The sequence below is a fragment of the Chanodichthys erythropterus genome, chromosome 16 (assembly GCF_024489055.1).
Source record: "Chanodichthys erythropterus isolate Z2021 chromosome 16, ASM2448905v1, whole genome shotgun sequence".
Taxonomy (NCBI): domain Eukaryota; kingdom Metazoa; phylum Chordata; class Actinopteri; order Cypriniformes; family Xenocyprididae; genus Chanodichthys; species Chanodichthys erythropterus.
This window is the reverse complement of record NC_090236.1, coordinates 33244496-33255656: the sequence shown is the minus strand read 5'-3', so window position 1 is coordinate 33255656 and position 11161 is coordinate 33244496. Positions and strand designations below refer to the sequence as shown.

The window sequence follows — 11161 nt, the reverse complement described above, 5'->3', positions numbered from 1 at the left end:
AGGCTTACCAATGGCAGAAAAACGTTTGGAAGGAGGTCTGGAAATTTGAGTCTGGAAAAGTATGGAATTTTGAAATGGAAAATGTGTAGGAACCCTGTAGATAGATAGATAGATAGATAGATAGATAGATAGACAGACAGACAGACAGACAGACAGACAGACAGATAGATAGATAGATAGATAGATAGATAGATAGATAGATAGATAGATAGATAGATAGATAGATAGATAGATAGATAGATAGAATGGTATGCAAGCCTACCAATATGTTTGAAAATAAATTCATATATTTTGGCAGACAAACAAGTAGTACCAAAACAACTGAACATCTATATTTTCTTTGTAAAATATCGCTTAGCAAAGTAGCTAAATTCTATGAATATTTTAAACTATACTTTCTTATGTTTGTGGAAATCGACAAAGAGAAAGCGATATGAGCTGACCGGGGATCAGCGCTTGAGGTCACTAAAGGAAGAGAGTGACGTTTTGAGTCACGTGCACAGCTCGAGCTCGTCACATGATCAGCTGACGACTCTTTCCCCTCTGATGGATGCAGGATTTCCAGCCTTCGCCGTTTCGAAGGGCTCACAGGAATCCATTTCTCTTCAAGATACAAGAATCCAACAGAAAGTAACATCACAGTAGCTTTAGGTTTATTCCTGGGAGAACCTTTAGATAGCGAAACTGGCGCTGCTGGTGGAGTGGATGATGAACGGGCACGCAATTTTATACACCGGGGTCACTTTGGCCTTCTGGACGACCATCCTGATCGTCGGTAAGTGCTAATGAGACCTGCTGACATATGCACGTAAACAACACACGCGTCTTAATATAATTATCTTTAATTTAGTTGATTCGTACGCAGATATCTTTATAATTATTTTCTGTTTCTTTAGCCGAAAAGCTTTTTAGGCTAGCTTCAACTGACGTTAGCTGTCATACACTAGCACGACTGCGTCAAACAATAATTTAAATATCATTTTAATGGTATTAAAGGCTGTTGTCATTAAACATTGGTGTGAACATTTGAAATTCGAGTTATAGTGATAGTAGCAAGGCTGTCAGTGAGCATTACACATACACCTGCTCTGATGAGAACGTAATTTATTCTGTTAGCTTGAGTTAAAATGTTTCTCTGGCATTTCTATTCTGTTCTTCTCCACACTATTAGCTGGAATCGCACAGGAGAGCAACACAATTCAATATGTAGCCAATGAGGATTTTTTTCTAGTAATTATATGGCAGTTAAATCGTGTTTTATGACCAAATGAGGAAGATAGCTCTCACATGACTGTGAGCTTTCACACATACCCTCTATGATTCTGTATGGAACAAGTCGATCCATTTTATGCAATTTATTACTGCTTTTATTTTTCCTGGGTTTTAAGCTTTGAGTTTCTTTTTGGTTTAAATGAAAACTGTATCACTTTTTAAACTTTTTTGGTTAATCTTAAACACAAAACGCTACTAATCAAGTCTCTGTTTTTCTTTTTTTTTCCCCTCCACAGGTATTTGCTATACAATTTTTGACCTTGGATTTCGATTTGACATAGCATGGTAAGTGTTCAGTAAGACAGTCCTTGAAACATTCAAGGATTAGTCCACTTTTAAATAAAATTTTCCTGATAATTTACTCACCCCCATGTCATCCAAGATGTTAATGTCTTTCTTTCCTCAGTTGAAAAGAAATGAAGGTTTTTGATGAAAACATTCCAGGATTATTCTCCTTATAGTGGACTTTAATGTCCTCCAGACGGTTGAAGGTCAAAATGACAGTTTCAGTGCAGCTTTAAACGATACCAGACGAGGAATAAGGGTCTTATCTAGCGAAACGATCGGTAATTTTCGAAAAAAATACAACTGTATATGCTTTATAAACGCAAATGATCGTCTTGCATGTGCTTCCGCTTTCCGTATTCTTCAAAAAGCTTACGCTGTATGTCCTACGCCTTCCCTATTCAACTTTCGTAACGAATGCGGCACCAGTTTCGTGTTTTTCTGTAAGTAGAATAGGGAAGTCGTAGGACATACAGCGTAAGCTTTTTGAAGAATACGGAAAGCAGAAGCACGTGCAAGGCAATAAATTGTGTTTATAAAGCATATACATTTATGTTTTTTTTAGAAAATTACCGATAAGACCCTTATTCCTCGTCTGGTATCGTTTAGCCCTTTGAAACGGCACTGAAACTAATTTTGACCTTCAACCACTTGGAGGCCATTGAAGTCCACTATAAAGAGAACAATCCTGGAATGTTTTCATCAAAAACCTTCATTTCTTTTCGACTGAAGAAAGAAAGACCTGAACATCTTGGATGACATGGGGGTGGACTAATTCTTTGAAGCATGTTATTGCTAAACGGGCTTGTCTTGTTCACTGTTAACATTTGTCATGTGGATATCAACTTTATATAACAAAAGACATAATTTAAGACTTAGTACAGTAAATGATTTAAATGCTTCTTATGATATCTGGATAACCTAACCTTTTCTTTCACAGGTTTTTAACAGAGACTTCTCCATTTATGTGGGCTAATCTTGGAATTGGCCTGGCCATCTCTCTGTCTGTTGTTGGAGCTGCATGGTGAGACTGTCCATTTCCTCTTTTTAGTCTGTCATAAAAGCTGAAGTTCAGAAAAAAACATATGGGAAATTTTGAGATGTTGTAGTACAATTTTCCGTATCCTCTTCTGCAGTGCTTAGTTGAAAAGAGGTCCATTAAAAAAAGAAGCCTTCGACTCTTTTTATCAGTACCTCACTCACCAAAATATAATTTAATGTAAAAACGTACAACAGCATACTCCTTTTGTAGTCACATACTTGTATGTTGAAATTGTATTTTGTCTTGTGACTCTGCAGGGGGATTTACATCACTGGGTCCAGCATCATTGGTGGTGGAGTCAAAGCCCCTAGAATCAAGACCAAAAATCTTGTCAGGTATATGCAGTGTGCTTAATCTTTTGAAGTTTTATGTGCAAAGATGCTTTTTTTATTATTATTATTTATTTTTGCTGCCTGATAGACAATCACAGGGTTCAAAATGAGCAAATTTTGGCACCCCTGGGTATATTAGGAGGTGTAACAGTACATGTATATTCGTCCCGAACTGTCACGGTACGGACATCACGATTCAGTGCATACAGTCAGATGATGAATACAGTCAGTCACAGGTGATCCACACTGTAATCCAGAAGGGTACGTGCGCGGTAAGGCTGTTTGCTAACCACCACAACAAAAAAAAGAGCGGAAGAAAAAGAGACGATCTATGCACCAACCCAAAACAAGAGTTCAGATTGCTCGCAAGAGCTTCCTAGTAGACTATACTCTTGAGTTTCATTTAATTTTTGAGACTTCAATAACACAAACTTCACAGAAAGAAAAAAAACCGGGATAGCAGAAAGCAGCATCCAGTTTTTCTTTATTTTACAAAAGCACGTTTTGTTTTTGTTGTGAGTGTACAAGAATAAAAATACAGTTGATTTACAGTTTGGAATGATGGCTTACACTTATCTGTATGATCATAAATGATGAAGTACTTTAAGTTGTTTCCACTCCTATACTGAGACAAAATAGTCATTTGGCATTGTGCCAATTTGTGTTGTGGAAGTCCCTATAGTCCAGTGATAAAATATGCGTGTCCTGGAAATGGGATGCCTCGGGTGCCGCTTCACTCGCTGTCTCCTTGTGGAAAGGTGAAGTAGGCTCTTTTTCTCCTCCTCGCTCATCTTTCCGTGATTTATTAAAAAAGCGTAATATTGAACTTTGCATCTGCCAGCATATTAATGAACCCTCATGTGCAAAAAACTAATATCTGCACAAGTTTTATTTTTCATTATTCTATTTATATTTTACTTTTATAACACAAGAAATGCTTTTCAGTTTTGTAGCTGATTGTGACCAAATATGTTTTTTTTATCAGCCCTACAAAAAAAAAAAGTCCTATGCAAGATTGCATTCTGTTTACTGCTTAGTGCTTATAATACACTAAAGGAGGCTGTACTATACCAACTACCTCAGGGAGGAGTAAATGCCGCTAGATGGAAAAAAATGTAATTTCAAAAGAAATGAAAAGAGAACTTCGCATTGGGTTTTGTTCCTTTTTTCCTGTTGTACTGAACTCGTATCGTGACCCCAAAATCGAGGTACGTACCAAACCATGACTTCTATGTACTGTTGCACCCCTAATATATACCAGTCATTAAGCTGCATTTTGTATCATGTCCTAAAAATGTTTATTAAATATTATAATATGTCATATTTTATTTTGGTTTCCTATCACTATTGTTGCCACACATGTTCTACAGTTGCATCGATTTAAAAAAGGCTAAACCAAATTTGAGGCAAAAGTCGTTTTGCTCGTGCCACATTTGTCAGATATGTAAAAAACAGTTGTTTTTATGATTCCATCTGTTTTGTTTGTTTATTTGCTTGCCCAAGGCTTTTTTGGCTCGTATTTGCACTTAGTGACAGTTTTCTTTTTTTTTTCATTCTTTTTTTTTAGCATTATCTTTTGTGAAGCTGTTGCCATTTATGGGATCATCATGGCAATTGTCATTAGCAATTTGGCAGAGGTAAGTTAAAACTTGTTTACCCATTTCTTTGAACCCATTGGTTTTAGAGTAAATCTTAAGTTCTATGTTTAGAAAAGAGAGCAGATGTTTTCCCTCAGCTTGTACTGCATTTAAATTTGCTGTATTACTTGAACAGCACAATAAATGTTCTCAACGTAGTTTTTTTTTAAATGTTATTTAGAACTTCAGTGGCACAACTCCAGAAACTATTGGGGCAAGGAACTACCAAGCAGGTACATTTTGCTTAATAATGAATATTAAATCAACTTTTCATCTTGTGTGAAATATTTGTCTTTGCTTCTACGGAGCAACCAAATGAGTTTTGATGACACATTGGTGCTGTCTCTTCAGGCTACTCCATGTTTGGTGCTGGACTCACTGTTGGCTTCTCAAATCTCTTCTGTGGCATCTGTGTTGGAATCGTGGGCAGTGGAGCTGCCCTGGCTGATGCGCAGAATGGAAGCCTCTTTGTCAAGATCTTAATTGTTGAAATTTTCGGCAGTGCCATTGGACTATTTGGAGTGATCGTAGCCATCTTGCAGGCAAGTGTTTTTTTTTTTCTTCTCTCAAATTACTATGGATGTTTCTTCTACTGCAATATTTTAATTAGGGCTGGGCGATATATCACATGCGATTGTCACATGCATTTCGTCAGTAAAGCCGGTTCACTGATTACCGCTAAATCGCGTTGTTGTTTTTTTTTTGTTTTTTTTTTGTTTTTGTATGTTTGATCCCGCCCACTGCCGATTTACCCAATAGTATTTTGACACCCCGGGTTGCCAGATGACATAAAACTGTTAAGACTGTTGAAGCCATGGAAGCCAGCCAATGAACTGGGTCAGAGATTGTACATTCTACCCAACCTAAAAAGCCTCTGCATCTATCTAATAAGCTCTATGACCGAAGGCATATTAAAACAGTCTCCTCGCCTTCCATTGGCAATTGTGCTCATTCCTGTTGCGTGTCATAAATCTGGCAACCCACATGAGCATAGAGTTTGAGGAGGAGGAGGCGAGGGAAACAACTTTCCAATATTTTGAATTTGGACTGCAGTACCCATTTCAACCTCTAGCTGTCAATATTACATACTGCATTCTTAAAAATGAAATCAAGTGTGCACACACACCGTGAACACGCACCCTACCTACATTTCCTGCCAGTACTGAGATTCAAACCTGCGACCTTTGGGTTACAAGTCTGTCTCTAACCTTTAGTCCACAACTGCCCCCTAAATAACGAATGAGAGGACTCAAATGACTTTGTCATCTTAGTTTTAAAGGGGCTCTCTGTAGGAATGACACCCAGTGTTCAAAATAGGCACTGCAGTCCAATTTCAAAATATTGTTTGGCCCGCCCCCTCGTTCAAAGACGCGGGTTGCCAGCTTTTACAGCATATGGTTGCCAGCAACAATAGGGAGTGCAATTGACAATGAAGGAGGAGGAGACTTAAACACTGTAAGCTGATGAGTTGATTTATGATTAGTTTTGATATGCTGTTGTTCATAGAGATAATTAGATGGATTCAGAGGCTTTTAGTAGAGATGCACCCATTGCAATTTTCTTGGCCGATTTGCCGATTTTTTTTGTTAGTGTTATCAGCCGATACATATTTTTTGCCGATTCAGATTTTCTTTCTAAGAACTATAAATGACAACATATACAAACAAAAATCTACTTTTCTTCAATGCAGAGTTTTATTTTCATAAAAAAAAAAGTAAGTCAGTAATAAAATATAAATGCAATAGAACAAAGAGAGCTATGAAACTAAGTTTTTCGGGTTAACTGGGTTTTTATTCAGGTAACTGGGTTTTTACACATTGTGTTATTTTGCATTGGTTAACTTAATTTCTGTAGTCTTTATTGCAAACAATTCTTACCATTAAAGTTATAAAACGTATTCAGTCAAGAGCAGAAAGTGATTTTCTTTGTATTTTGTTCTTTGATTAACATGACCGACAGCAGCAGGAATATTGGACTGCTGTCCCTTTAAGAGTTTATGAACGGTGTTCTATGGACCTAATACTGTTACACACGACATAGGTTCACTTTCTTAGCTATTTAAAGATTAAAAACTGTGTGTTTATCTGTATCCTCGCCAAGATTGCCTGTGCCGCTGGTTTTGACATAATTTTGTATGTATTTGACAGTTTAAGCGCAGGAAGGCGCTTATTTTGGTACTTGTGACTGTTGGATTTCTGTCTCTGTTTGAGACTGAGCGTGGCTTGTTCGCTCCACTAATATAGATCAGTAGTGCGCGCACTTTCGGTGTGAGCGCGAGACCTGCGGGAATGACTAAAATTAATGCGCAATACAAGCACTACTTAACCAGAGAATGAGCGAATGAGACGAGAGAGAGGAGGCGCCCGCGCGGGTGTGTGTCACTTCACCGTGACAGAGAAGAGAGCGAGAACGCGCAGCTGACGTTATTGCCTGATTCTCTGACCCAGTTTGTTTGCTGGTTTTCATGGCTGCAATACGCGGTGTTTTCCGCCAACTGGCAACCTGTGATGTTGAAATACTATTGGATAAACTGGCAGCACATGGTTTCGCACAGACCAAAACAAAAACAGACATTCCGACACGGAACGCACATTTTCAAAGTAGAATATCTGGCTGTAGCATTGTTTTTTTGAGAAACAAGTAGGTGAACTTAGCATGTTTCCTAAATATCTGCAAACATATTAGGGTATTTTTATGCTATATTAAAGTAAAAATCTTACATAGAGCCCCTTTAAGGCCTTTTTACACCAAGAGTGAGTATTTGTTGTGGATATTAATTTCAAACATGAATTTAAAGGAACACTCCACTTTTTTGGAAAATAGGCTCGTTTTCCAACTCCCCTAGAGTTAAACAGTTGAGTTTTACCGTTTTCGAATCCATTCAGCCGATCTCTGGGTCTGGCGGTATCACTTTTAGCATAGTTTAACATAGTTCATTGAATCTGATTAGACCATTAGCATCTCGCTCAAAAATGACCAAAGAGTTTCAATATTTTTCCTATTTAAAACTCTTCTGTAGTTAAATCGTGTACTAAGACCGACGGAAAATAAAAAGTTGTGATTTTTCTAGGCCGATATGGCTAGGAACTATACTCTCATTCGGGCGTAATAATCAAGGACCTTTGCTGCCGTACCATGGGTGCAGCAGACCCAATGATATTACGCAGCGGCTGTGACCCCCTGCTTGCACAGGGAGCGTGCCTTGCAACCATGGAGACGTGTGAGAGGTGCTGCATAATATCATTGCGCCTGCTGAACGGTCTAATCAGATTCAATGAACTATGATAAGTTATGCATTTCTGTGGACTTGGGTAGAGTTTCCCAAAAGCATTGTAAGCTTAAGTTGATCGTAGCTCCATTGTGCCTACGATCAACTTAGGCTTAAGATGCTTTTGGGAAATGCTGCCCTGGCCTGTTTTTATATATATATTTATAATGTACCTATCATGCACAGTTTTATTCCAACAGCACTACTATTATCAAAGCATAGTAGTATTATTGTCATTGCACCAATTATTCATTTATACAAGATGGCTTGTATTTTGACAGAGTAAAATGTATGTTGCCCAATGGATTGTTTTAAATGACCTTTAGTTTCACTTCTTCATTTCATTCCTTATGTGGACAAGCCTTTGGTTTACCCAACAGACAAAGTGCTGTCGTGAAGCATATTCTTCCCCATCTGGCTTCCAGCAGGATGATCTTTTGAATTATTTCTCATTAATATCCATCTAGCTACTTAGGACCACCCTCTGGAAAATTAATATTTTATCACCACTTCCAGTCACACACTGTAAATTGATCTGACATGCATACTTGAATTCAGATTGAGATTATTCAGACACTCTACAGCAACTCCTATTAAAACAGTCATATGCCCTTTTGCAGTTACAATATATGGCCTATAATCATAAGATGTTTTATAATATCTTTTTGGTTTATCCATTTAATATTCGGTCTGTTCAGGAGAATATTTGTTTTGTGGCCCTGAGATATCACATTTTGTGTGTTAACCTTGCTTTTTTGACCTGTATAATTAACAATGTTTTTCTCTCTGTTCAGACATCGAAAGTAAAAATGGGAGATTAGATGACCACACGACCTACAGATCAAAGACGCTGTGTTGCTGGTGCAAACAGGAGGTGTAAATACATAGTAAATTATTTAAATGTATTTTCCTTTGTCTGTTTTTAACCATCATTTTCTGAAGATTGAAATATTCTATGTGCACCAATTTGTCTTAAAGTGTGCATGATGATGATAATGTCAAAGGCAGATCTTTGACGACTCACTTAGTTTGGCATCTCATAATTCTGAAAATGAAAATATCACTTAATGTTTTTGGCCATACTTCCATGATGTCATAATATCGTTATTATTTTTTTTAAATCAAGAGGTATTTTATTTATTAAAATAGCCTAATAATATAAACAATGACCCTGCTGACAGAAAAGACTCTCAATAGACTCAATGTTCTGCTCTGTTTTGACATGTTCGTAATCATCTCAAAATTCAATATATAGTTCGCTGTGATTTGTTCTGTACAGTAAAAGAAAAGTGATAAACTGCATTAGTGTGGTTCCTTGCGTTGGATGGCTGTAAATCGTAAAGTATTCTCTCGATCGCCGTATGCAAGAATATTCTTGTATTTGCGTGATGACACCTGGTGTATCCAGTGTGCTTGACCTGATCATGTGTTGTGTTTTCATGTTGCTACTGAATTCAAGTAAACACTATCTTTGAGAAAACAGTTATACCAAAACTATGATGTTAAAAAAAAAACACCCAGTCTCCAATTGTATTTCTACCGGTGTAGACCCTCACTTTGTAGGGCTCTCTTCAGTTCTGCCTGGTTAAAAATAAGAGGATATAATAATCTGATGCGTGTACATATTAAAAGCAGCTTTTTTTGTGAAGCATGAGGGTGTTTGCCATTCCATAATTCCCTAGTTGTCTTGTGATTTTTGTTTACTTTTTGTATTTTTTTTTAAATCTTATTTTCTTTTTTTGGATGCAAGAAGTGGTCTTTATCCCCCTAGGTCCCTGTTGTTACTGTATAATGTTTAAACTCAAAGCTGGATGAACGATATGTAACATCATCTTTGTTGTTCAGTTCATTCTGAAAATGTTTAGGAAGTTGTCTAAGGTGGACTTTAAGACCTTAGATGCCATATTTATTTTAACATGAATAAAAACAAGGCTGGATTAAGCTCTCATTTTCACAACGTAGACGTATTTTTAGTGTCGCATCAGCTGAAATATTGAACATTTATTCCTCACAGCCTCGTTTTCATTCACGTAAAATTAAATGTGGTGTTTCCCTTCGCTAAGGTCAATCTGACAGTATACCACTGGTTATAACCTTGACCAATCAGTTGAACTTCTTTTAGCTGTACTTTAATGCTATTCTCTATGTGTTTGTGGAGGTACATACTAAACATGATTTTACTAACCACTGAATGCCCCAAATCAACTTCTGTTCAGTGTGTGTTGTTTAAGTTCTAATGATCAATCAAATCACATACCCCATCTGTAAAGCACTATAGTGTTATGATTAGCGAAACACCAAGATGATCTGTTATTCCTGCACTGGATTTGTGGAGTGATGCATACATTTTTTTTTTCCTTTACATGCAAGTGTTTATTTTGAAACATTCCAACTTAGACCTGGCTGTAATGACTCAGCGGTTTAACCCACTCCTGGTGGATCCCACTGCGAGGCTGCTTTAGGTCTCGTTATTGTGTGGCTTCTAGGACCTGGATTGGCTGTCTGTGGTTTAGTGGTTCAGGAGTTGTGAGATAAAGATGAGCTTGTTACCATTTCTCCTATTTCTGTGATTGTTAAATATGTTAATGTGGTGATTCCATTGTTTTGATGTGTACAAGTGGATCCTCTAGACTTTGTCCTTGAAGAAATAAAAATGAAATGTGGAAAAACAGCTCAATGCAGTCATTGTGTTTGTTGTACAGTATCAGCAGTAGCTTCACATAGCATAACTTAAACACTGGGTTATCAGATGACTAATTATTAATTTATGTTCTAGTGCTCTACACTATACTCTATAAAGGAGATGTGGAACTGCACATTCCATTATCAATCAGCCAATAGGAGTAATCTGACCGCCCCACTCATTACCATATTACACTACTGTTTGAAAGTTTGAGGGTCGGTAGAAGTCACTTGCTCAACAAGCCTGCTCTTATTTGATTATAATACAGTAATATTGTGAAATATTACTACAATAATAAAAACAACTTTAATTTTAATATATTTCAAAATGTAATTTATTCCTGTGACCGCTAAGCTGAATTTTCAGCATCATGACTCCAGTCTTCAGTGTCACATGATTCTTCAGAAATCATTTTAATATGCTGAATTTGTGCTCAAGAAACATCATATTATTATTTAATCAATCCCCCTAAATTAGAACACATTTTGTGAATTCTGTGCTCCAAACTAAAACATTAATATCATAATGTTTTAGCTATAGCTGTTGGGGAAACAAGTAAACACAATAAAACCAGCTAAAATGTATCTAGCATATATAACTATATAATGTGTATACTATAATATATATATATATAAACAGCTC

The 11161-nt window shown here is 36.9% G+C and overlaps 1 protein-coding gene across 1 annotated transcript; it reads left to right on the top strand.

Moving 5' to 3' along the window:
• The first annotated feature begins 508 nt into the window (after positions 1-508).
• Positions 509-10502, top strand: atp6v0b (ATPase H+ transporting V0 subunit b). Its single transcript, XM_067363452.1, has 8 exons — positions 509-775; positions 1509-1557; positions 2498-2581; positions 2857-2934; positions 4499-4568; positions 4750-4801; positions 4920-5110; positions 8631-10502. The coding sequence occupies exons 1-8, from the start codon at positions 706-708 to the stop codon at positions 8655-8657; spliced, it is 621 nt and encodes a 206-aa protein (XP_067219553.1). The 5' UTR covers positions 509-705; the 3' UTR covers positions 8658-10502.
• The last annotated feature ends 659 nt before the right edge of the window (positions 10503-11161 follow it).

What these genes read in the sequence shown, in the direction of transcription:
- atp6v0b (XM_067363452.1), top strand. Translation starts at nt 706, where the DNA reads ATGATGAACGGGCACGCAATTTTATACACCGGGGTCACTTTGGCCTTC. An exon ending in TCTGTTGTTGGAGCTGCATG is followed by an intron (nt 2,582 to 2,856) that starts GTGAGACTGTCC and finishes GTGACTCTGCAG; the next exon opens with GGGGATTTACATCACTGGGT. An exon ending in TCATTAGCAATTTGGCAGAG is followed by an intron (nt 4,569 to 4,749) that starts GTAAGTTAAAAC and finishes AATGTTATTTAG; the next exon opens with AACTTCAGTGGCACAACTCC.